Source organism: Falco naumanni, chromosome 1 (assembly GCF_017639655.2).
Source record: "Falco naumanni isolate bFalNau1 chromosome 1, bFalNau1.pat, whole genome shotgun sequence".
In the NCBI taxonomy this organism is placed as follows: Eukaryota; Metazoa; Chordata; class Aves; order Falconiformes; family Falconidae; genus Falco; species Falco naumanni.
The window spans coordinates 116,255,739-116,280,566 of NC_054054.1; the positions used below are offsets into that span (position 1 = coordinate 116,255,739).

The following is a 24,828-nucleotide window of genomic DNA, read 5'->3' on the forward strand; positions in this document are numbered from 1 at the left end:
TCAAGAGGCTTCACGAGTGTCCTTATAAACACCATCATCCAGTTACGGTGGTTATTTTTATTGCAGAAGCTCTCTCAGAGTCTCTCACCGAAAGGAGGGAGCCCCCAGCACAGCCCTGGGGGGCTCAGGCAGCCCTGCCACGGGGAGAGAGGCTCAGGGCTGGCCGGTACAGGGGAACAAAACCGGTGCTGCCGTCCTTGTGTCGCTGGGACGTGGGGAAGGGTTGGGAGCAGGCTGCCCATGGAGCTGGTGGCAAAGACACCTGGCAGTTCTCTGAGGGGATGTTCAAAGCTCCAAGTGACCCTCCTGCTGGGTGACTGCCGCGGCAGTGTTCATGGTCGCGTGGCTTGCTCTGATTCCAGAAGCGAAGGCACCTGGAAGACCCTTTCCCTCTGCCCGCCGCTTTCTGCTTAGGAGGGTACCGGGCGCCGAATAGCAAAGAACTTGCAAGGTATCACCCTGCTCTCTATCTTGAGCCACAGGGACAATAAATCCGTCTCCTCGTACTTGGAGGCGAGCTGGAAGGTGAAGCTCTGCAGCAGCGTGGTGAGGAAAAGGAAGAGCTCGATGCGGGCCAGCGCCTCGCCGGGGCACATGCGCTTCCCTGCGGGCACAGAGAGGGGAGGGTGAGCACCGGGCTGATGGCTTCATCCAGCATTTGGGGAAAAAACAGCATAAAGAAGTAACGAGAAAGCTCATATTAAGGATATAACTTTGGTGCCAACCGATATTCGTGCTGGCAGTCCCTGGAGCGGAGCTGCTGCAACGGGTGTGTGCAGGGCTGAGCACTGACCTGCCGAGAAAGCCATGAAGGCTTTGTGCTTCCTGAACTCGCCCTTCTCATCCAAGAAGTGGCCTGGGTCGACTTCTTTGGGGTTCTCCCACTGGGTTGGATCCGTATGCACGGAAGATAATACCGGAATAACAACCATGCCCTGCAGGAGAGGTATGGGACAGGGGAGCAAGGACATCAGTGCCGTGACATAGGGCTCTGCTGAGGGTGACTAGCAAGTGAGGAGCATCTGGGGGGTGTGGGGGGAGGCTGGGTGCACACCCCGATGCCCACCCAGACGCCTGTGGGGAGGCAGCCTGGAGCAATGGCTTGATTTATGTTAAACCCCCTGTTGCTGCACAAAGCCCGAAGAAGGGAGGTGTTCCTTCTAAAGTGGACGCTGTACAAAATTCTTGGAGTCAAATCTGGACCAGCGGCTGTCCCCAGATCTGCTGAGGAGTGGGGGGCTGGCTTGGCCTCTTGCCAGGGCGAGCTCAGGCTCCCAGCCCCAGCAGCCCTGCACATCTCTCTGCTGGAAAGAGGTGTTTTCCAGGACAGGCAAGGGACGCGGGGGTGTGGGCAGCATTCACCTCCCTCTACTCCTCTGCTAAAAGGTTATCGCCATCTCCACCCACAGAGGATTGGGAAAGAGCCGGGACCTTCAGGAGGGAACAAACAGTCCAGGGGCAAAGGCGAATGCCATTCAAGCCCCCCTGCCACCCCTCCTCGCGGGGACACAGAGAGTCCAGGGCCATGACATCTACCTTGGGGATGGTGTGGCCCCTGAACACAATGTCCTGCGTGGTCATCCGTGGGAAGTTCTCGATGCGGGACTTCTGCAAGCGCTGCAGCTCATGGATCACTGCATTAGTGTATGGCATCTTCAGCTTGTCCTCTGTGCTGGGAGCACGGGCAGCGCCCACCACCGCATCGATCTCCTCTTGGACCTTGGCTGGGGAAAGGGCAGGCATGGAACCGCGTTGCTTGCTGTGCAAAACACCCCATAATTTCTTACTGGCCTCCATGGGCACCTATCCTAGAGCCAAAGGATAATCTAGCAGAGAGGGAGCAACCCCTTGCAGAGACTAGAAATAGGGTCACTGCCCGCATACCTCCCCAGGTCAGCCAGGTTCAAAGCATCTCTCCCAGGCCAGTCTGGGGCCACCTGCACAGGCAGGGATGGACAGCAGGGAGCAGGTACCCAGATCCCTCTGGCCTGTGCAAATCTGTGTCTGATGGCTTGTGTCGCCTGGGGTGAGCATGCAGGATGATTTTGGTCTCCCCCCGACAGGATGGTCCAGGGCTGGGATCTCTGTCTGCGCCTTTGCTGCACCGTGACCCCCCCCCCCCGGCACAAGGAGCCGTCACGTTCTGCTGCCCTTACCTTGAATATGGGGGTATTTTGCCAGGATCAAGAGGCAGAAGACCAGGCTATTGCTAGTAGTCACCGTCCCGGCGCCGAAGAGGTTGAATACTGACATAACCAGGTCTTCGTGGCTGTACATGTTCTCTGGGCTGTTCTTCTCCTGCAAGGGTGCAGTGGGGAGGGGATTCAGTGTTATCTGGGTGATTTACCAGGCTGCAGCCAGGTCTGGAGGTCAGCCCTCGCTCCCCGCCCCCACCCCCCCACCCCCCTTTGTACTATCTCTACCTTTTCTGCTTTTATAAGGAAACAGTCGATGTAGTCCCGGGGGCAGCTGGGATCCAGCGTGAGCTTGTGAAGCTCAACTCTTTCTCTGATGTAGTCCTTCAGCTTCTCACACCTGGCCAGGACTTTCCTGTGTGGCCCTGGGAGGTGGTGCATGATGTTGGGGAAGGTGTTGTAGACCTGCGGATGGAGAAGGCACAGGAGGGCTCAGGTGCCTGGATGGAGCTTCCCACACCTTCCCTCAAAGCCATGCTGTCCCGTCAAAGCCAAGGAGCAACCCTCCTGCCTAAGCATGTCAGACATGAGGGTGCTGAGCACACCAAGGATGCCTACCGCAGCGATGGGGGAGAGGAAGAAGCTGATGTAATTCCCGATCACATCCAGTAGCTCCAGAAAGGCCGTATCACTGTAGCTGTAATGGTTCCCAAAGACGACCGAGCAGATCACATTGGCAACTGCATGTCTGAACAGCATCAGCGGCTCAAAGGCATTTCCTGCAGTTGCAAAAGAGGCAAGAAAGGGTTCAAAAAGTCAGCATGTATCTGCTTCAACACAGAAAACACCTTCCTGCCCCTTCGAGCCCTTGTCCTTTGAACTCCGAGCCCTGGTTGAATCTGTCGGGTCTAACAGCCAAAGCAGAGAGCCCGCCTGAGCTGTGGGCTCCTACATCTACCTCCCTGCTCCTAGCCCCCTACCCAGTGGTTGGGACTGAAGAAAGCAGAGGCATCTCCAGGTGCTTTGGGCTCCTGCTGACGTACCCTGGTGATCTGGGGGGCTGCAGAGCATCTCCCTTCAGCAACCTGCCCCCTGCCAGCACCACACATCGGGGGCAGAGGAGCCTGTGTACAACTGAGCTTCCATCTCCTCTTACATTCAGGAAGCCCCAGAAGAGATAGTGGCACTGGCAGCAGCTCAGCTTTGCTGGGGAGGAGGACATCACCCTGATAACCCCCGTGTCACCAGGGCAGTATCTTATTTGTGCATTCTGCCATGCAGTTTAGTTTTCTGTTTCTGTTCTTTCAGCAGTGGTTGCCACTCCCTGCACCAGTTCAGGAGCAGGATCTCCCACCCTGCCCTGTAAGCCATGGCCATACCGCATCCCTGCAGCTCTCGCTGGGTGGGCTGGGGCTGGGGCTAAGCCCATAAGGTCTACAAGGGCCATTCGCACCTGCCATTGCAAACAGCTCCAGGGACCACACACGTCCTGTGAGGCTGTTGTGTGCCCTCTGCCTGCTGCAGGGGCCAGAGTGGACATGACCCACATCACCTTTGAGTTCTGCCAGCAGATTCACCAGGTGCTGGGTCTCCTGCTGCACCCGCTGCGACATGGAGCTCTTCCCCATCCCAAAGTCCCGCAGGGTGCTGAGCGTGAACCTCCGCAGCTCCTGCCACTTCTTTTCATTGTGGGAGACAAAACCTGGAGGGAAGCAGTGGAGACCACTCACCTGCCTGCCCTGCTGCTCCTCCCCAGGCACCGAGGACCCTCCTCTGAGCCCAGCTGAGGAGCAGTAGGGCAATAAGCCAGAGAATGACCCTGGTGTGCTAACAGCATCCTTGAAAGGCTCTACAGAAACTCAGAACAAAGCTGGAACTGGCTAACTGGAATTAATACTGTTCTTGGACCAGAGGCTTAATAGCTGGGGGGACTTGCAGGGTGGGAAATGGGTGTTTGAAGTCTTGGGTGTTGACTCCTTCACTGGACTCAAACATGGCCAGCTGCAGCTGGGGACTTTCTACTCACCCAGAGAGCAACAGTGTCTAGAAGAAACCCAGACACCTACCATAGTCTTTCGATAGCTGCCTCAGAAGGGGTATTTCAGGTCTCCCTCCAAACTCCTCGGCGTGGCCCAACAGAGCATCCTTCACCGTCTCGTACCCGCAGAGCACCACCACCGGCTTCAGCCCCAGCCAGACGGTGAAGATGGGGCCGTATGTGCTGCTGAGCTGGGGGAGGATGGAGAAGCAGCGGTGAATGAGGGGCCCACACCCCAGCCATTCGTTTAATTTTAAATTAAGTCTCATGGCTGCAATGCTGGTGAGTGCACGGGCAGGGAGGGGAAGTGCCTCCCTCGAAGCTGGCACCCTCGCCCCGCTCCCAGCCCAGTCCTCTCCGGGGGGTTCTGATCCCAGTGCCACTTTGGGGGTTCAAAGCATCATCTCTGGGAAGCAGCTCTGGGTGGTGGCAGTGCTGCAGCCCAGAAAGGGGTTAGTGTCACCACCGTGGGTTCCTTGCAGGTGGTGAAGGGCTTCAATAACAGTATTGACTATGCTGCCAGGAGCAGGGATTTAGGCAATTCTGGCAGAGCAAGAGAAGAGGGAGGAGGGAAAAAGAGGAAAGAAACGTAGGAAAAGTCACCTGCACAGTTCCCCTTTTATTTTGTCGTGGGATAGTCACACTTTCTCTCCTGCCTGAGCTGGGAGTGGGTCCAGCACCGTCAGCTCCTCTCTTACCTTCTCGTAGGTCCTGTAGAGGGGCAGGACGTCCTTTTGCCAGAGGTTGCCCAGAATGGGCCACGGGGCTGGTCCAGGAGGCAGCTGGCTTCTTTTCATGTTGACTTTCCAGATCAGGAACCACAGGATGGAGAGAAGGAGGAGAGTAACAAGCATCCCAGCCGATCCAGCATCCATCTTCACCCGTGCTGCCAAGCAGGGAAAAAAATTGAGAAATTCCTCCTCCAGGGAGAAAATCACAACTGAGCAGTGAGCAGAGGAGCCAAAACCTGCTGCCTCTGCCCTTCTTTGTGCTCTATATAGTCACAGCCCTTCCCACAACCCCGGGGTCATCCACATGTCCTCCTGCCACTCACTGGGTGGTCAGTGACACGGAAACGCTGGTTTCTCCCGGCCAAGCACATACCTGGCCCCGCCGTGTTGTAACACAGGTCTCCGTGCTGATATGGTGTGCTGGAAACATTGCAAAACCCTGCAGGCGTGCTGGGGGAGACAGCAGCCCCCCCACCCACCCAGCTCGTGTTGCTGAGTCACCTTCTGCTCAGTGCTCCCTTTCGGCAGCACGTGATGGAAGAAGTTGTCGATGTCCTGGCAGAACCTTGCATGTCACCACCAGGTCATTGCTCGTTTTGTCGCTGCCTTGCTTACCCGAGGAGACACTCTTGTAAACAGAAACCGAGGGAGGCTGGGAGCGGGGCATGCACGGCTGGTCGTGTACCTGTTGGGTGACAGTTTTCTATCAAACTCCTTTCTGGTGGAAAATGGATCAGAAAATAGGAAACCCACACCTTTTTTCCTGAAATATTTTGGGATTCTGCTTGGGTTTGGGAGGAATGTCAACCCCAGTTGTTGCAGGTGGGGTTAACCCTTCCCCAGTCTCCTCCGGCCTCTTCAGGGCTCCTCCAAGGTTTGTGAGTGTCTTGCTCTGAGCACCAGCACATCTGGCTGCACACGAGCACCTCTGGCACTGGCTCAGCCACATCACCTCTGGCCAACAGTGCTTGCAGCCCTTGGCCAAGCGAGCTGGTCACAAGCCAGGTCCCCGCAAAGGATGTGATTTCTCCTGGAGGAGAGGGCTGGAGGAAAAGAAAGAGGAGGTCTCACTTCACACAACTCCCTGCGGTGGAAGGAGACCCTCAGCATTCTTTGAGAGGAGCCTGAACTATAACACTCACCCAGACAGAGCATCTCCTGGCATCCAGCTGCGGAATGCATGGCTGGGCAGTGGGATCGCCTTTGGGCAGGGCTGACAGGGACAGCCAGGACCGCTGCCCTTGCACCCTGTTTTGGCCCCATAGTGGGGCAGTTCACATGTTTGGACCAGGGATGCTCGGTGCTGCCGGCCAGGCTCATTCCAGCCGGGCGCTGGGGGATGTTCTCCCATGGCTGTGGTGCGATTCCTCACATGTACACACCAAATCCCTCTCAGATCACCAAAAAGTGACAGGTAATGACCCTCCCACAGCCCTGGCGCTACTCTGGTTCAATATTTTGATTTTTTCTCCCCTTGCCCCATGCTACTGGGGGCCAGAGGGGAGTCCCACCTCCACCAGCACTGCAAACGCTCTCAGCAAAAGGGGTTTTGAAGGGAAGGAGTGGTGGTGGCCAGATAGGCAGCCCCACAGCAGTGCCAGGAGCCCCACAGCTGAGTCCCACTGGGGCTGGGGCCAGGAGGTTACCGTGACTCACTTGTTTACCCCGTCCCATCCTGTCTCATCCCTGCTCTTCCCGCAGAACTTTGCTTAGGGAGGTGGTGTAGTGACCAGGATTTTGGCAGGGAGGTGAACAGCCTCTCAGTGACTGACACCGTTTTTTCCATGGCAGCCAAACAATACAAAGGAATCACTGGAACAACAGGAAAAGAAACAGCCATGGGGATTCATTTGAGCTGTAAACTTGAAATCTGATGGAAAATTCCCTCTTTGGAGGGCAAGCTGAGGCAGAGCCCACGGCTGCCTGCCTGGACACTGACAGCATTTCAGTGCAACGTGCAGGTTTTTTGCAAGGTGAATGTAATGCAATAAAAAAGCATTATTATATCACATTTTATTAATGAAATAGAGAAAACAAACAAATAACCCTGGAATTTCTGAGTCCATGTTGCCAGACAAGAAGTTTAACAAGAAATAACTCCCAGGGATGATGAAACTTTGCATTTGTCTTCTTGAACTGCTTGATGAAACTTTGCTTTAAGTTTTTCTTCGTAAGCTATAGGATAAATTAAACCAAAAGACCCAAAATGCCGTGTAGTATCACTTGTCAAGTGTGCAGAAAAAAAATGGAAAGGTAGGAGCTGATGACTAACCTTTCAGCAGCTGAACGTCTCTTTGCCTGAAGATAGCTCAGGAGGGAAGAGCACAGACTGGCTTTGGCACAGCCGCTTTGGCACTTTGCTGGGCTGGGACATAAAGAGAGCCCAAATCGCTTCATATGGACCCAAAACCACTGGTACTTTGTCCATTGTTCTGCTGATTTTCTTATAAGGGCTTTTGGAGAGCAGGGGTCTGTAGAGAAGCAGGCTGCGGCAAGGCTTTGGGGTCCCTTCAGGGGCAGTTGGTGAGACCTTTCTGCCCCAAAAACTAAAATAGCAAGGAGGGGCAAGGACTTGGCACTTCCCTGGCTGAACTTCAGGAGGTTCATTTCTCCATTTCTCCAGCCTGTCCAGGTCAGGACAGCAGCACGACTCCGGTGCATCGGCCACTCCTCCCTGTTTGGTACCACCCACCACCTTGCTAAGGATGTCCCCTGCCCCATCATCCAGGTCATTAATGAAGATGTCAGACAATGTTTCTGGAGACTTCTGGTGCACAGGCTTTCAAACACAGCCTTCCTGGCAGCACCAGTGGGTAGCTGGTACACCCCAGGAGGCTGCAGCCTGGGCTTTGTAAATCCCACCCTCCCTCCACGTCCCCTCCTCGCACCCCTCACGCTGAAACTGTTTTTCAGGGCTGGTACCCAGATCCCACCCTGGCTCCAAAGCAAAGCTACGCCTGTGGGTTCCCCTGATCTCATGCTTTGCTTCAGCTCTGCTGGCTTAGAGTAAGCTGTTACAGTTACGCTAAGGCAATTAATACCATCCTAATGCAATTTTCCCCTGTCAGCAACCCGCAGCCTCTGGAGGTTCTCTGCTCACCCCGAGGCCTCGGCTGCGCAGGATGAAGGATGCATAAGAATAGCTGCAAATCATTTTAATTTCTCCCCCTTTCCCCTCTGCAAGCACAGGAGTGAAACAGCCCCAGCAGCTGCTCGCTCCGTAGCCCAGGCCAGCTAATGAGCCAGGCCAGCTGGGAGTATTTTTGGTTGCTCTTAATAATGCAGCAGTACTCACTGCATCGGAGTCTGGCCGTAATTATAGGACAAGTGTCATTTGTCATTGCTGTCATCTCCTCTCACTGGGATGTAGCTCCACAGCAGTGTGATGCTAAAGCCCCTGTCACACTCCTGAGGGTCATTTCTGGGGTTTGCTATGGGATCCCTCAAGAAAATCCAGTCTTACACCAGCCCAAACCTGCCCCAGCATGTGGGAGAGGCACGGTTTGATTTGCCTCAGTAATAAAAAAGTATTTTGTTTGGTCCCAGGGCTTTCTCCAGTGTGAGGCAGGCAATGCAGGGGAGCAGGTCCCCTTCACCCATCACCATCCTTGTGCTGTTCATCCTCGCCTGCATGTCACAGCTGAGGTCCTCAGCTGAGCCACCAGTGTGGTGGATGCTCGTTGGAGATGGGTGGCATCAGCATGCTGTGCTCTGAGCTCCTGGTAGTTGGCCTGGCAGCATGGACACTGAGCAGGGCTTTGGGGTACCAGATACTCTGGGGCCAACGCTGCACCCTTCAGGGGTGCAGCATGGGGGGAGCATTGGGCCCTTCCTTCATCCATCTACACGCCACAGTTAAATCAAGGAGCTTCATCTGGTTTTCCGTGGCTTGCTCATCCCATGAGGAAGACAAGGCTTTCTCCAGTGCCAGATCATTTCTCCTGGTCCATGAAACATCTCAAAGGTCTCTGGGAGCCCTGTAGGACATGGGGGATGGGTCCTACTGCAAGCATAAGGGGCAGGCAGGTAGTCCTGTGTCCTGTCTTCCCAAGCAGGAAGACATAATTCAGGCAGGAAGATGAAGTAATTCCCATTTGCATTTAATAAATGTCATCAAAAGCTTGCTTCTATCATGGTTTTAATTCTAATACAGGCATCAGCAGGTGAACTGTACAGCGGTGGCACAGGAGAGCAGAGTATGATCCCAGCATTGGGATGAGCTGTGGAAAAGATACTGGTTAATCAGGGACTGCCAGGCTTTGTTTTGATTCCTTCAGTGGTCAGGAAAAAAAAAAGAGAGACAGGCATGTTGCCTGTTAATTGGAGTTTGCACAGAAGGCAAATGAAGGTAGACTGAGTTTGAAGTGCCTGCAGGATCAATCCTGCTCTGAAGCAGTGCACATCAAAGGCAGGCATGCCCTGGAGGTCCCTCAGCCCAGGAGAGCCGGGTGTGAAGGCAGCCCAAATATCCATGAATATCCATGAATATCCATGAATATCCATGAATATCCATGAATATCCATGAATATCCATGAATATCCAGCCGGAGACAGGCACTGACAGAGTGTGGCCCTGCTCTGCGTGTGCACCCCTGCTGCCACGCTGCACATCAAATCAACCTGCTGAATCACCGATGGATGGAAATTCATCACCACTGTGGGAAACAATCTCAAGCACCGTGTTGGTGATTAAAAAGAAAATTATGATTAAACTTTCCTATAGCATTTTAATTTTTAATCTTTGCCCCACTTCCCCATGCCCCTTGTCCAATGCGTGTCGGCCGTGGCTGGGTACAAGGAGCAGCCGTGGTGGATTTACAGCCGCACCAGGCACTGCCCATACAGCCTCTGCTTGCTTAATTACTCAGCATTAATCCCTCCCTGTAATTCCCTGGGGAACAAGGCTGGCTGTGGCTGGAGGGATTGGTTTGTGCTGCTTGTAATGGGTCTGGATTAGGGACAAAGGGTGCAATTCTGTACTCTGAACCACTCCAGAAAAGGGACCCGCTGCTCTCCCTGAGCCCTAATGGGACCAAGGTCCCACTCCCAGTACTCAGTAAACATGGCTCTATTTTTAAATAATGTTTGGAGAGGGCAAATCTTTCACCGTGCTCGTGGAAAATGAGCTGAGCCTTGCCATGCTCCCATTTTCCCTCTTAATGAGATGGGCATCCCGGTGGGCATGTTAGTTGTTAAGAAAATTGTTTAAAGGAGGTAAAATACATGGGATTTCTTAGAACAGCTGCACTGCCCTGAAACCTTCCCATCCTGCTGTTCACTATTCCTGCAATAATTGTGAAGAGGAGAAAAAATCCATTGCCCCCCCCCTTCCTCATCCACCTTGCAAACATGTCCTTATCCAGGGCATGCCGTTCCCTTGTTCTGTGTCTGTGGGTATTTACCACATCTATAAACCTCATTAAAATATGTTAATTCCAAGAAGGGGAAAAAATAGCACTTGCACTTGATGCAACTGAGTGCGATGCTCACCCCCTCGTGAGCGTGCCTGGGAGAGGTGCAGCCCAGGAGCTGCCACCGGCATCATGTCCCCGCGGCTGGGCTGGCACGTTCCCTGAGGACAGGGAGCACCTCGGCCAGGGCTTTCTGGCTGGGCGTGCAAACCCCATCCTCTGCGTTTTTGTAACAGGTAACAGGTCCCAGGAGTTGGGCTTGGGGCTCCCTGCCCCATCCCTCCAGCCAGGGAGGCAGAATGGAGCTTGATGTGCCTTGCACACCTGTATGACCAACCCTTTAGGGCTGTGCGTTGGGGACAGGGTGCTTTGGCCATGTCTGCACCTCCTGTGCCACATCAGCCAGATCCCCTCTCCCAGGTGATTTAACCCCTGGCAGCTGTGTCACCGCTGACCACAGGTGAGGCCGGGAGGGATCCCTGCAGAGCGGAAGCGGGAGGGAGCTGGACCCTCCGCAGAGCCACTGGCACGGCCCCCAGCAGCACCATCACTCATTACCCATCCAAAAAGGGGCAGCTCTGGTGCCATATGCGGCACGGCAGGATGGGCTTCACAAAGCCAGGTAAGCAGATGGCAGGTGGAGCAGAGCAGCTCTTCCTCGGGTGAGTGGCTTCAGGGGCACGGCAGCATGCCAGGAAGCAGCGGCCAAATCCAAGCGGGCAAGGGGAGGAGAGGATGCTGCACAGTTACCCAGGCACGGCATTGCAGCGAAGCCCTGCTGCTTGGGAATTTGCTCCTTCGTTGCTTCTTAGTGCACAAATAATTATTTACACTTCCACCATAATAAACCAGAGAGTGGAGAGTCTGGTGCCTCCTGGTTTTTGGGGAATGGTGTCCTGTGGAGGATGAAGGCTTGTGCTCCAGCAGCAGCTTGGCCAGGACAGAGCAGGGATTTGGTGGTGGTCGCAGGACAGCAGGTGCCAGCTGGGCTTGGCTGGGCTTGGCAGCGGCAGGCAGGTGCCTGATAACCAAACAAGAAGGGATGGCACCTTACTGCGAGCTCTCTGGTCACCTCCCCTGTGCCCCACCTCCCTTTCCTCCTGTTTTGCTGCTGCAAGGATTGCACAGGCAGTGCTTCCATCATGCCCTTCGTTATCTCTACCTCCTGGAACGGAAAACAAGGAGATATGATTAAGGCCCTTTTGCAGGGGAACTTATCAGCCTGCAGAAAGGACATTAGCTTCATCACTGCTGGGTGGGAGCATCCTTGGTGCTCACAGGGCTGTCACCAGCACTGTGGCTGGTAGAGGCTATTGCTCCCAATACAATCATGCCATGCAGCCCAAGCACAGCACCCACCAAAGCCTCAGAAGAGGCATGGCGGGATGTGACATTTCCTCGTGACGTGTTTTGGGAGCAGGCCAGGTCATGGAGGGGTGGGTGTGGGTTGAGGCCCTGCGCTGCACCTGTGGGTAGGTGCAACTGGGCTTCATGTCAGGGCTGTTACCTGTCATATGGTTTTTCCACTCAAATGGGTTGCTTTGATGCTAATTTGCTCTGACCCACCTGGGCCAACGCTATCTGGTCTTGGAGGTTCAATGGCACTGAGATGATGGGGAGGTGGATGGGAGGGGCAGCTCAGTCACCATGTGTACAAGGCAAGGATTAAAGCCAGAAGCAAGCTGGGGTGGTCAGACTGACCTTACCGGCACCACTGCGTTGGTGAAGATAAGAAGAATCAACCTGACGTGGTGTTTTGAAGCTGCCTTTGGACCAGGAGGTAGGCACCGTTTCTGTGTCCTGCAGGGTTCTTCCCAGGGTTGTGGCCATCAGTGTTACCCCTCCCACTGCAGTGGAAGGTTGTCAAGCATCTTGCCAGCAGTGTCTCAGAACATCACATGGTGGGAACCACAGCTCTGAACTGAGCAGCTCTCTGTACCTCTTCAAAGGAGCAAAAATTCCCTGTATCCATCCCCAGACACCCCATAAAATATCCTCTTTTGCCATCCCACAGTAAACAGTGCAAGTAAGAGTGGAAAAATGAGAGAGAAAGTACTGAGCCTGCACCCACTGATGCCAGGGGAGATGCCAGGAGCTCCCTGGCTGCAAAATGTTCCTGGATCAAAAGACAGGTTGTGCTTGTGCCTTGTGATGCACCAAAAGCATCACAGCAGCATGGGGAGGAAAGGCACCCTGAGGTGCAGCCTCCTGCCCCTCCCGTGGGCACAGCCCCAGGGGCAGACCCTGCGCTGGGGCATCATCAGAGGCTTTGTGTTGCTGCAGCAGGAGCCCTAGTCCCTCACCCCCGTCCCGCTGCATGGAGGTACTCAGGAGTGTCTGAGTAGAGCTGGAGTTTGCTCCTGGGATTTGCTCCTGGGATTTGCTGCTGGGATTGCTCCTGGCATGTCCCAGCCCAGCAGAGGAGCTGTCACGTTCCTCTCCATCACAGCGAGCCTGTGGTACCTGATTTCAGCCCTTGTGGGACAATGGCTACATTTAGTGGCAGGTGCATGTGGGAGCTTGGGAGCATCCTCCTCACTGCAGGTCCATGAACCCCAAAACAGGGATGTTGCCCCATCGGTCCTTGCCCTCCCACACCGGGGGGACTGTCCCTGTGTGACCAAGGGCTTGACAGACCCCACCCTCATCCCTGGGCTGCTGCAGACTCCCCTGGACTGGGAGACACTGGGATGGGGCTTCACCTCCCCCGGCAGCCCGGCGCAGCGCTGCAGTGGGAGCAGTGCAGGGCAAGGAGCTGTGCTGCAGGGCTGGGGAAAGCCGGGGCACAAAATCAGGCTGGGTTTGAGCTCGAGCCGGGGCTACTGTGAGCGATGCTGTTCCCACCAATATTACTTTTGCTTTGTCCTGGTGGTCTTGGGGGGTTCAGTCACTTAAGACGCGCATCATCACTCCCTGGTCCTTGATACTAACCGAGAGCATCCTCGCTCTTCCCCAAACAGCTCGAGGTGGGTTATTGCCCAGGAACAGCCTGGTTTTTTGAGTCCTGTGCATTAGACTCGTAGGAAAACCTCCCTGGGAGCTGCCTGGTTTGAGGAGCCTGCAAGAGAGGCAGTGCAGGCAGCTGCCTGAACGCCGAGACCACGGAGGTGTGGGGTGGTGCTGCCTGCGAGTGCGGGAAGCAGGTGCAGGTTTTGCGAGAAAATGATAACAGGGCAGAAAGACCATAATTTTACAAATAATGTAAAAACCAGAAAAGCCTGAGAATGTCCTCAGGTGGCCCTGAGCAGAGGGGCAGGGGAGGGGCTGTGCAGCCCCCAGCACAGCACAACCTGGGGAGCAAACAAGTGCTACCCCCCGCACAGTCCTCCCAGGGCAGCTTTTTCTCTCCATTAATGCAAAATTCATCAGCTTTTTCTATTAGATGAGCATTGATCTTTTTTTTTCCTGGGTTTTCAGAGAGCTGGAAGGAGCATGGCTAAGGTTTGATTATTTTTTTTTAAGGAACTGTGCTCCACGAACATCCGCGTGCCCAGCATGCATCGGCACCCCTCGGTGCCTGGCGGGCAGCGTGCCCTGCCTGCGCCGAGCATCGCCCCGGAGCTGCCAGGGGAAAAGCTATTTCAAGGGCTTGTTTAGACTGACCAAAATAGCTGCAGCATCCCATCGTCTTATTTTGGGGGATGATTGACAGTGTGCCTAGAAGCTCATGGGAACTGCTGACTACAGGAAAATCCCGTTGATCCTAAAAGAGGCTGAAAAAATCCAGGGAGCACCTTTCTAGCCCCATTTTGCAGATGGGAAGACTGAGGCCAAGGGCCACAGGGCTGCGATGGAGCAGATGCTTTGCAGGGTCCAACAGCGAGCGCGGGTTCCCTGACGCTGTTTCAGCAAAGCGAAACATGGACATATGGAAAAGTTCTGGGGCTAACGGGATTTCAAAGCGGGGCTTGCAGCCCGGTGCAGGGGCTGCCTCAGGGCTCTCCTGGCCAAGCCCGGCTGCTGCCATGGGAGAGAGCAGCCACTGGCACAGCCCAGCCGTGCGGGCCGTGTCTGGGGGGTCTCCATCTGAGCACGTCTCCAAGGGTTGGATCCAGATGCAGGACACAGAGGCTGGGATGGGGAGGATGCAGGAGAGCATCACCAGGGCTTTTCCTAAGTGGGTTTCATGTCATCACAGGGATCAGTGCCTTAGATTTTTTTTAATTCCACACCAAGAAGCTACAGAGCAGTTAAATCAGTCAAGTGTCCTTCAAACGGGGAGCGATGCCAGTGTGGGCAGAGCAGCCCTTCCAGCACTCAGTGCCGTGCAGGCCCTGGGCGGGCAGCCGGGGTGATGGTACGGGTGAGAGCATCACCCCACCTTCCCCCCGGGCTCTGCAGAGCTCAGTGGCACAGAGCAGGCAGGCAGCGAGGCCCCCAGCTGGGACCAGTTCCTGTGGCCCTGCCCCGGGGGCTGCCCGCAGGCTCCTGCTCCGGCTCATCCTGCACTGCCCAGGGATGCACAGCAGCAGGATGGATGCTGTTTAAACCTGCCCAGCCCCGAGTACCCCAAATCCCTGGGGCTCCGGAGAGCAGGGATGCTCGGGGGGTGTGTGTGTGTGTGTGTGTGATGCTGGGCGATGGCAGGGGGATGCCAAGGGGTGCTGGAGAGATGCAGAGGCCGTGCCAAGGGATGCCAAGGGGATGGCCGGGGAGATGTTGGGGGAATGCTGGGGAGATGCCAGGGGATCCTGGAGGGATGCTGGAGCCATGCCAAGAGATGCCAGGGGGGTGTTGGGGTAATGTCAGGGGCTGCTGGAAGGATGCTGAGGCCAATGTGAAGGGATGCTGAGGGATGGCCAGGGGTGCCAAGTGATGCTGGGGCATGCCAGAGGGATGCTGAGGTGATGTCGGAGGGATGCCAGGGGTTGCTGGAGGGATGCTGAGGCCATGTCAAAGGATGCTGAGGGATGCCAAGGGATGCCAGGTGATGCCGGGACATGCCAGAGGGATGCCGGGGGATGCTGGGGCCAGGCCAAGGGATGCCGGGGGTGATGCCGGGGGGATGCGGGGGATGCCCGGGGCCAGGCTCGCCCCAAGGCCCCCCTCGCCCTGCAGAGCCCGCCAGGGCGCGCGGCCCCGGACTACATTTCCCATGGCCGCCGCGGCCGGGGGCGGTGCGGGGCGGTGCGGCGCGGAGCGGGGGGCGCGGAGCGCGGCGGGGCCCGCGCAGGCGGAGGCGCGGAGCCGCGCAGGGGCGGCGGGCCCGCTCGGCCCGGCTCGGCTCGGCACGGCTCGGCCCGGCCTGGCTGCGCGCCGGGCGAGGATGCGGGAGGGGCGGCCCGCGGCCCCCCGCTGGCCGCCCGCCCTGCCTGCCCTGCCTGCCCTGCCCGTCCTGCCCGCGCTGCCCGCCCTGCCCGCGTAAGGGGCGCCCGCGTAAGGGGCGCCCGCGCCGCCGCCACCATGAAGAAGCAATTCAACCGCATGCGCCAGCTCGCCAACCAGACCGTGGGCAGGTAGGGATGGGGATGGGCCCTGCCTGCGCCCTGCCTGCATCCCGCCTGCCCCACTGACCCTGCCCCCTGCCCGCCCCACCGCCCCGATCCCGCACCCTGCCTGCCCCACTGACCCTGACCCTGCCTGCCCCCTGCCTGCTTCACCGCCCCCATCCCGTACCCTGCCTGCATCCTGCCTGCATCCCGCCTGCCCCACTGCCCCTGCCCCTGCCTGCTTCACCGCCCCCATCCCATACCTGCCTGCATCCTGCCTGCATCCCACCTGCCCCACTGCCCCTGCTGGCTTCACCACCCCCATCCCATACCCTTCCTGCCCCTGCCTGCTTCACTTCCCCCACCCCATACCCTACCAGCCCCCTGCCTGCCCCACTGACCCTACACCCTGCCTGCTGCACTGCCCCAATCCAGCACCTTGCCTGCTCCCTGCCCGCCCCACAGCTCTAATCCCATGCACTACCTGTGGCCTGCCTGCCCCACTGCCCCTGCTCTGTGCCTGCTCCCTAGCCTGACCCCTGTTTGCCCCACTGCCCCTAATTCCACACTTTGCCTGATCCCCTGCCTGCTACCTGCCTGTGCCCTGCCACCCCACCACCCCTACCTGCCCCCTGCTCTGCTGCCTGCCTCACTGCCCCTGATCCTGTACTTTGTCTGCACCCTGCCTGCCTCACTGCCCTTGCCCCCTGCCCATCCCCTGCCCAGCCTGGCTGCTTCCTGCCAGCCCCACTGCTCCTGCTCCCTGCCTGCACCCTGCCTGCTCCCTGCCCTCTTTCTATTGCTCCTGTTCCTGCCCATCCTACTGCCCCTGATCCCCAGCTAGCAGCCCGCCTACCCCACTGCCAGTGCTCCCAGCCCTCAACCTTCCAGCTCCTTGCATGCCCCTTGCCCTGCTGTCCGTATCCTGCCTGCACCCTGACCACCCCCCTGCCCACAGCATGCCCCCCAGACTGCTCCCTGCCTGCCCCAGTGCTGCACCCTACCTGCCCCACTGCTCCAGCGCCCACACCTCCCCTCCCTCCTGCCTGTTCCCTGCCTCCTCCCCTGCCTGCAGCCCAGCCTGCACCCTGCCTGCCTGTTAACCCTTGCTTGGCGTGTCGCCCCCCCCCCCCCCCCCCGCCCCTGCATGCACACTGCCCCCCTCACCTCTGTCCCACACCCTGCCCCCCTTATCCCCTGCTTCCCTGCCCTCCCCCTGCCTGCCCCACTGCCCCTGCCCATTCCCCATGTCCCAGGGCTGGGCCACAGGGACACCCACTGTCTGGGCACCCCAGCCCTGGTGCTGTGGGGTGCCCCACTGGCCTGCTCCCCCAGCACCAAACACCGAACACAGGTGGCCCCAGCTGGCTGGGGGCAGGGGGGCACACTGGGGTGCAGGCGGAGGGGCCATGCCTGCGGGGATGCCCGTGTGCGTGGATGCTCGGCCAGGCCCGAGGTTTGGTGGTGGCTGTTGTGTAATTCCCAGAGATTTTGCAGCTGCCGGGGGGGGGGGGGGGGGGGGGGCGGGGTGCAGGCAGAATTTATTTTTTCCTTCCCAGTGCGGCACTGGGGGAGCAGCATTGGCATGGTCGAGGTGTCAGGCTCCGCATCCCCTCCCAGAACCAAGGGCTCGGACCTCCGCTGGCATCCCCTGCATCCCCCCTTGCCGTGCCACCCATGGCAACTGGGGACACTTCGCTGGTTCTGGGTCCGGGCTGGGCTGGAGGTGGTGGGTGGCAGCAGCTCCTGTGCTGGGTGCCACCTGGGCCACGGTGCTGCCACACGGCCGGCCCCAGCGTCTGGGCACAGGGCTGGGATGGCAGCAGGGCATGGCTGGGGCGGTGCGGGAGCGCGGTGCTGGAGCGCGGTGTGGGAGTGCAGTGCGGGAGAGGGGTAGCAGGAACGTGGTGCAAGAATATGATGTGGGAACACAGTGTGGGAGTGCGGTGCAGGAACATGGTGCGGGAATGTGGTGCGGGAGCGAGCATAGCAGCACAGTGCGGGAGCATGGTGGCGGGAATGCGATGCAAGAATGTGGTGCAGGAACGCGGTTTTGGAGCATGCTGCAGGAATCTGGTGTGGGAGTGCGGTGTGAGAACGTGGTAGAGGAGTGTGGTGTGGGAACACGGCACAGGAGCGCGCTGCAAGAACATGATGTGGGAACACGGCGTGGGAACACAGTGCAGGAGCGCGGTGCAGGAATGCAGTGCAGGAGCGCGGTGCGGGAGTGCGGAGGGTGGTGTGGGAGCATTGTATAGGGAACATGGCACAGGGAACGTGGTGTGGGAATGCGGTGCGGGAGTGCTGGGAGACTGGTGCTTGCCTTCCTTGGAGGAGTGGCAGGAGGCTGTTTTGGGAACAGAGCGTGTGATTTTGTCCTTGCATCTGCAATGAGCCAGGTTTGCTCTCCAGACACACCGAGGCGGTTTGACACGTCTCCCACCCGTGGCTGGGGGTCTGCAGGGGAGGGCTGCCCCCACATCCCGCCACCACTGTGTGGGAGATGTGAGCCGGGCACCGCACGCTCGCCTGGCTTCAAAATGGTGCCACCGACAAGGCGAGCATCCTCCTTCCCGCATCCCCTGGGAGCGCGGGGGCCGTGCCGGGCTCCATGCAGCGCCCGACTGGGGAGCGGCAACAGCGGCCGCGGGGCTGGGAGCCACTAAACCCCTAATCCTCTTAGGGGCTCGCTGTGACGCCGGCTTGTGACGGGCAGCTGGGAGGCTCCATCAGTATCCTGGCATGTCTGCTGCCTGCGGAGCTGCCTGCGCTGCCAGGCTTCTCGGGCTGGGTTTAATGTGGGGGTACATGGGCATCTCTGTGCTCAGCACTGGGGTCTCTACAGGGTTCATCCTCTTCCTCAGCCTGGCTGTGCTGGTCCCTATCTCGAGTGCGAGCCCATGTTTTATCTCTCTTCCCCACTGCAGAGCCCTGAGCAGCCCTCTCCAGACAGCGGGAAATAGGGAACGATGGATGGAAATAGGGAATGATGGATGGAAATAGGGAATGATGGATGGAAATAGAGAATAATAGATGGAAGTAGGGCATAATTAGTGGAAATAAGGAATAATAAAAAGAAAGAGGGAATAATAAATGGAAATAGGGAATAATAATGGAAACCTGGTGTTTTGTCTCCCCTGGGAGCGGCTTGCCAGGGTACATGTGCCATAACCCTCCAGGGTCTGAGGGGTGTCCCCTCCTGCTCATCATCAAACCCCAGTGGGCCACCATCACCCTGCAGTGCCAGACCCCCGAGTCCAGGGCTGGGGACCACCGGGCGGGATGCTGTCCCAGAGCTGGGGTCTGAGGCTGGCCCACGGGGGAAAGTGGGGGTGTTGGAGACAGTTTGCATGGTGGTGGTGGTGGCATCCAGCTGGTGTCACTCCTCCCAGCAGCACCTGGCCCAAGTGATCCGACTGCCTGCCGGGGTGGCTGCGCTCCTGGGGTGCTGGGCCAGGGCAGTGTCCCACAGGACCAGGGGACAGTGGGGACATCTCCTCAGCCACCCTGCGGGGGGTGCAGGGGGAGGTGCAGGGCAGGGTGGCTTTTCCTGCTTTTGGTGGTGTGGCTTCCTTGGAAAGAGGCAGCCAGCAGCTGCCAGGAGTGCCCTGGCGGGGGATGGGCAGGGAGCGGGCAGGGGACAGGCAGGAGCAGCCCTTGTCCCTGTGAGGTGGCTGCAGCTGGCACTGGTGTGGCCGTCAGCAGCCAAGGGACAGGGCTCACCTGGAGCAGGCGGGGGTGGGTCAGGGTCAGGGTCAAGGTTAGTGTCAAGGTCTGGATAAGGGTCAGGGTCAAGGTGAGGCTCAGGGTCAGGGTGAGATGAGGGTGCTGAGTGCGTTTCCTTACCTTTCCAAATCGGGTCTGCAGCTCCATTTCCCAGGCGCTGCCACATTCCTCTGCTGCTCCCCTTGCGATGCTGCGGGTGAGCGGGGACCTCCTGGGTGCCCAGGGAGAGCAGCAGCACCCACAGGCACTGAGGGGCCAGCTGGAGCACGGCACACTCTGCTGTGCCCTCAGCACGCTGTTTTTTGGGTTTTTTAAAAAAATTATTTTATTTAGGTCATCTCAGTAGATAGAAAGAACTGGGGATGCTCATCCCAGCGCAGCCCCACGCTCGGTACCTGACCTTTGGGAGAATTACTGCATCCAGTCTGTAAGGGGGCATAATATGTATCTCCATGGGGTGGAAAAAGGGAAGAGAAATCAATAAGTGGCTGTAAAACATTCTGAAGATGCTTTCTGCAAAGCACTTGTATTTTTATTTATTTATCCATTTCATTGGTGGCTGTGCCGGTAGGACCTTGCGCCCTCACTTCGAGGTTGTGGGACGACGGGCACGAGTGTGCCGCAGCACTCACTCCAGCAGCTGAAACAGCCCCGTGAATTTTCCAGAATTGGCTCGATACGGGTTCTCTTCCATCAGGAATAAAGCGGGCGCTTGCAGCCATGTGCAGAATGGCCTGACTGAGTCCCCAGATGGCACATGGGCGATGGGAGGACACCGGGGAGGACAGTGTTAGCTTGGGGGATTGGTTTTTTTCCTCCTGGTCCTTTCTGAGCATCCCAAGATGTGTCCCCCATCCCAGGGGACAGTGGTGGCATTTAGGGCTGGATGTCACTTTGGTGGCTCTCAGGGCAGGTGCTTTCCAAGCACCAGGCTGTCTGCACGTAAATATAAAGCCTTTAAACACCGAGGTTTTATTCTTTGCACAGCAAGAATATTCTGCAAGAAACAAGGACATTTTATTCGGCTTGTATGAAATAAGGACAGAGGGAATAAAAGCACCACCTGGGATTTTTCCAATGGGATTTACAGGAAGGAACAACATGCTTTAAATAGCTGGGTTCTATGTCTGCGCTTTGGGGTGCCAGTGGCTCACTGTCGGCAGACACCCCCAGGCTCTTTTGGCTTTGCCAAGTGATGCCGCGCCCCTCGGATGGTGCCAGCAGCATCCCCGCAGCCCTGGGGATATTTTTATCCTCCTCGCAAGGCGGCAGCGCTGACAAACTGAAATATTCATGTCGTGGGCTGAAGGTTTCGTCCCCGCGGCCAGCAGCGTCAGGGCCCTGTGCTTTGCAGGGGTTTCTCCACGATTTTCTAATCAGGACCAAAAGCATGGTCAGGGTGCGACCCCGGGGGGGTTCTTTGCCGGGGATGTGCTGGTAGCAAGGAGCAAAGGGCCCCATGCACCCCGTACCGAAGGGATGCTGATGCAGAGAGCTTGCAGCTGGGAAATGGGCAGGAGATGAAGAAAAAAGGATTTTCTGCCTTTAAAACTGTCCCCCATTTTGCTTTGATTCCTTTGATTTCCCAGCAGTGGGCAGAAGGATGGAGGAAAGCTGGACCAGCCTTCCCTGCCTGTTTCATCCCACTTTTCCAGCCTGGCTCGGCCGAAAGTGGGCGAGCTGCCAGGGGCTGAGCCCTGGCACCGGGCCAGCTGGGTGGGCATCGCTGCCCTTAGCCGTAGGTCTGGGACACGGGGACCGTCACTCTGCATCACCCGCCGGGGCAGGATGAGCCCAGGATGCGCTGGAGGAGGCGCTGGTGGGTCCGTCTCACGGCGTCTCGCTGGATGTTGCAGCTCAGAGTCGGCTCCCTGGGGGATTTGAGCAGCGATTTGAGGATATAAATATTTGATGTTTCATTTCTTGTCTGCTAAAAAGGCACGAGGAAAAATCCGCAGCTCCATTTGGCCTTGGCTGGATCCTGGTTATGAGCCATTGGGCTGTGTGTCCCGGGGGATGCGGTGGCAAGGAGAGCTCAGACAGCGGCAGAAGCTGGGGACGGCGCAGTCCTTGGACCAGCATCCAGCCTGGACTGCGATGCCCAGCGCTCCCAGGGGTTGCATGGACAAGACCTGAGGGTCTTTCTCCTCCCTCCGGCACATGCGACAGATGCTCAGCACCTTATCCAAGTTGCACAGCTGAACCTCACCTGACCAACTTCACCTCTGAGCTTTGGAGTCTTGAGGACCTTGAATTTTCCGGCGGATACTAGCCCCCAGGCATGTGCAGCGGCACCGGAGGGAGATGCGGCAGGACCAGGACCGGGATGGAGCCAGGCACCACCCCTGAGCCCACGAGGGATGGCAGGGCAGACCCATCGTGGGAGTTAGCGCTTCAAGCACGGGATGGCCTTGGCTGGGTTTTTGTGCCTCCCTCTGCCTGTGCTCGACCATGAAGCTATTTTTAGGCTGGAGCAAACAGAAATCAGGGGAACCGGCTGGCATCAGTAATTAATAGCAATGAAATATTTACAGGCATATTGTAGCGAGAGGGTGGCAAGGAACAGGGGTGGAAGGGGTATTTGTGGCAGGAGGTGTAGGCAAGGGGGTCTGCAGGCATCGTGGACATGCTCTGCCATGGAGACGCATCCTCACTCCTGCCCATCCCCATGCTGGGTGAAGTGCCGCCGCCAGCCAGACGTGATGGTTTTCCCGTTCAGAGAGAAAACTGCTGCGAAATCCCTGTCATGCTTTGCATTTTGCTTGCTCAGGGTCATATCTGAGGCTGGGGGCTCCTTGTCTTGGGGGTTTGAGCATCAGAGGGGGACAGTGGTGGGAACGCGAGGCAGGCACTGGTGATGGACAGTCCAGCCAGATGGAGATGTCTGGCATCAGGAGATGCTCCAGGCAAGCACTGGCTTTGCTGTAGCTCCCCAGGTCAAGACATTGGAAGCTCATGTAGTATTTATCTGGAAATGAACCTAATTTGCTTGATCAGTGTTGATTTCTGCTGGCAGCAATTAGTTTTTGCAGAAGCTAATGCCGGACTGAATTGTAGCTGCATCCCCTGCTCGTTTGCATTTAACTCTCCATATTAATTGCCCCTTTTCTCCCAGCTGTTTGTTGGGACACGGGTGTCTGGGTGCTGACTGAGGCTGAGGATTGCCTGGATTTGTGCTGAGAAAAACAGCTCCAGGCTGGAAATCCAGAGGGGAAGGGGAGGAGCAGGCTTTTATTTGCCTAAAGCAAAGATGAAAGAAAGTGTTGAAAGCTGGTGATGCTGTCTGCCTCTCCAAGGCATGCTCCTGAGGATGTGTGTAACTCATAAGGTGTGAAGTTTTGGGGGACTAGGGACCAGCCAGGGCAATTGTGGGGGTCCCTGCACCCCTCTCTTCGGTGCTTTTGTTTGCTAAGGCCACTTTGTATGAGCAAAACCCACTGTCTCCAGTTCCCCGGGGCAGGTTTTGTCCCAGCACAGGAGCCCTGGCTGCACCCACCTTGCAGGACATGGGGATGGAAATACCCATGTGAAGAGAATCAGCCCAAAGCTGATACTGGCTTAAACTGGTGCACAGAGCTGTTTTGCTGGTGCCACCAGTTGCCTGCTCTGACAGTTGGGCCATGGGATGCTCCAGCCACCAGACCGCCCCTTCCAGGGCTCTGCTGCACGTCAGACCCTTGAGCATTGTCCATGGGTTGGGGCTATGGGGTAAACACAGACAGGCCCCAAACCCCACCAGGATGTAAGGAAGGGGGGGCTGAGGTAGCTCCCCCAGGACATGGGAGCCTGTGTCCTTATGCCCCCCTGCCAAGGGAGCTCTGGCACCCCCAGGAATTCCTTCGGGAGTGATGATGATTTGGGAAGGAGATGGGTTTGTGCAGGCAGGAGCTCAGCTGCCTCCCACGCGCAGCTGGAGCAGCACAGGCAGGTCCAGGGGTCCCCTGGGCTTGGGGCAGCCATCCCTGCCATGGCACAGGCTGAATCCAGGGGTCTGTGCGACCCCTTGGGCAGCTTCATCCCTGCTCGGCTCTGGCTGCTTGTACAGAGCCAGCAACAGGGCAAGGAGGAGACTGGGGGTGCCAGGAAGGGCTGGGGGTGCTGGGGGATGCATTGGGGGTGCAGTGGAGGGGCTGCAGGGTGTCAAGAGGTGCTGGGGGATGCTGGGGATGAGCTGGGAGGATGCCAGGAGAGGCTGATGGATGCTGGGGATTGCCTGGGAGGTGCTGGGAAGGAACTGAGGAGTGCTGGGGATGGATTGAAGGGGTGCTGGGGATGGACTGGGGTTGCCTGGAGGGGCTGGGGATGCCAAGAGGAGCTGGGGGATTCCTTGGATGGGAGCAAGATGCCAGACTGGAACAGTGGGAGCATCTCTGCTGGAGCCAGACACATTTCCCAGCATCGGTCACATCCAGACTGGTTCCTCTTAACACTGTTAATGGGTTGCTGTCGTGCTGTGGTTTTGGAAACACCTTTGGGGTTTGGGCTCCGAAGTCCCATGTGGTCTGAATTAAGTGCTTGAGAGCAAACCAGGACCTGGGGCTCCTGAATCCCAGGGGATTCCAGTGAGCAGTTCTTCCCAGGGATGGGAAGCCAAGGTGAGAGAGCTGGGGGGTGGCACAGGGACCCACACCTGTCCTTAAGTGGGATGCTGACTGGATATGGTATGGGGAGGGAGAAGAAAGCACAAACCCCAAAGGTTTGTTGAAGAGGAAGGGCTGAGCAGAGATGTGCAGGGCTGAGCGCCCTGAAGATGCTTTGCGAAGATGCTCGGGGAGATGCTGCCATCCCACCCCTAGAAAAAGCAGCAGGATATTTCTTGATCCCCGCTGGGTGCCCTGGGGAAATCCCTAGGTACCAGGGAGATGGCACTGGGGTCTCCTTGAGCATCTCTGAGTATCAGCAAGGGCTTAGCACCCAAAAAATCCCCCCCAGGCAGGATGGAGCCCAGGTTGTGCAGGAGAGTCTCCATCTCCCTGGCTGCTCCCTGGCACGGCATGTGTTTTGCCACCAAGCATTGCTTGCTGCAGGTTCACAGGATGGCTCATAAGACTGTATAAGCTCCTGTAAAATCATATTAACTTTAGGCTGAGACTCCAGAAACATAACGGATATAATGGGATTTTTCCTGGTGGCATTAGCAGCATGGAGCTGTAATGCAATGCAATGTCAGTGGAGTACGATGATGTTGGGTTTTAGTCTTTACAAGTAAAATGGCCATGTGAAGCGGCTTAGGCTGGGCTTTCTGTGAGTTTGGAGGTGCTGCTTGGTTTTTGCACTCCTGAATATGATTTGCAGGTTCTGGAATGCTGCTGGTGGGAGCAAGTACAGAGGCAAGGGGAATTATTTGTATTTTTTTGGT

At 57.3% G+C, this 24,828-nt stretch overlaps 2 protein-coding genes across 6 annotated transcripts in view; one reads left to right on the forward strand and one right to left on the reverse strand.

Moving 5' to 3' along the window:
• Positions 1-37: 37 nt before the first annotated feature.
• Positions 38-5,155, reverse strand: LOC121081346 (cytochrome P450 2C5-like). Of its 2 annotated transcripts, XM_040580292.1 has the most exons (9): positions 4,872-5,155; positions 4,202-4,364; positions 3,688-3,837; positions 2,754-2,914; positions 2,424-2,600; positions 2,157-2,298; positions 1,537-1,724; positions 794-935; positions 38-604 (listed from the first exon to the last, which is right to left on the reverse strand). In XM_040580292.1, exons 1-9 carry the CDS (start codon positions 5,046-5,048, stop codon positions 411-413), a joined length of 1,494 nt encoding a protein of 497 aa, XP_040436226.1. In that variant the 5' UTR covers positions 5,049-5,155; the 3' UTR covers positions 38-410. The 2 variants fall into 2 exon arrangements, with proteins under 2 accessions (XP_040436226.1, XP_040436235.1); XM_040580301.1 differs by lacking the exon at positions 3,688-3,837.
• Positions 5,156-15,493: 10,338 nt separating this feature from the next.
• ARHGAP44 (Rho GTPase activating protein 44) overlaps positions 15,494-24,828 on the forward strand; it is a 32,085-nt gene continuing 22,750 nt past the window's right edge. For all 4 annotated transcript variants that reach the window (XM_040580329.1, XM_040580354.1, XM_040580340.1 and 1 more), the window contains exon 1: positions 15,494-15,770. In XM_040580329.1, coding sequence (XP_040436263.1) covers positions 15,718-15,770 — 53 coding nt within the window. In that variant the 5' untranslated portion in view covers positions 15,494-15,717. The remainder of the gene's footprint in view (positions 15,771-24,828) is intronic.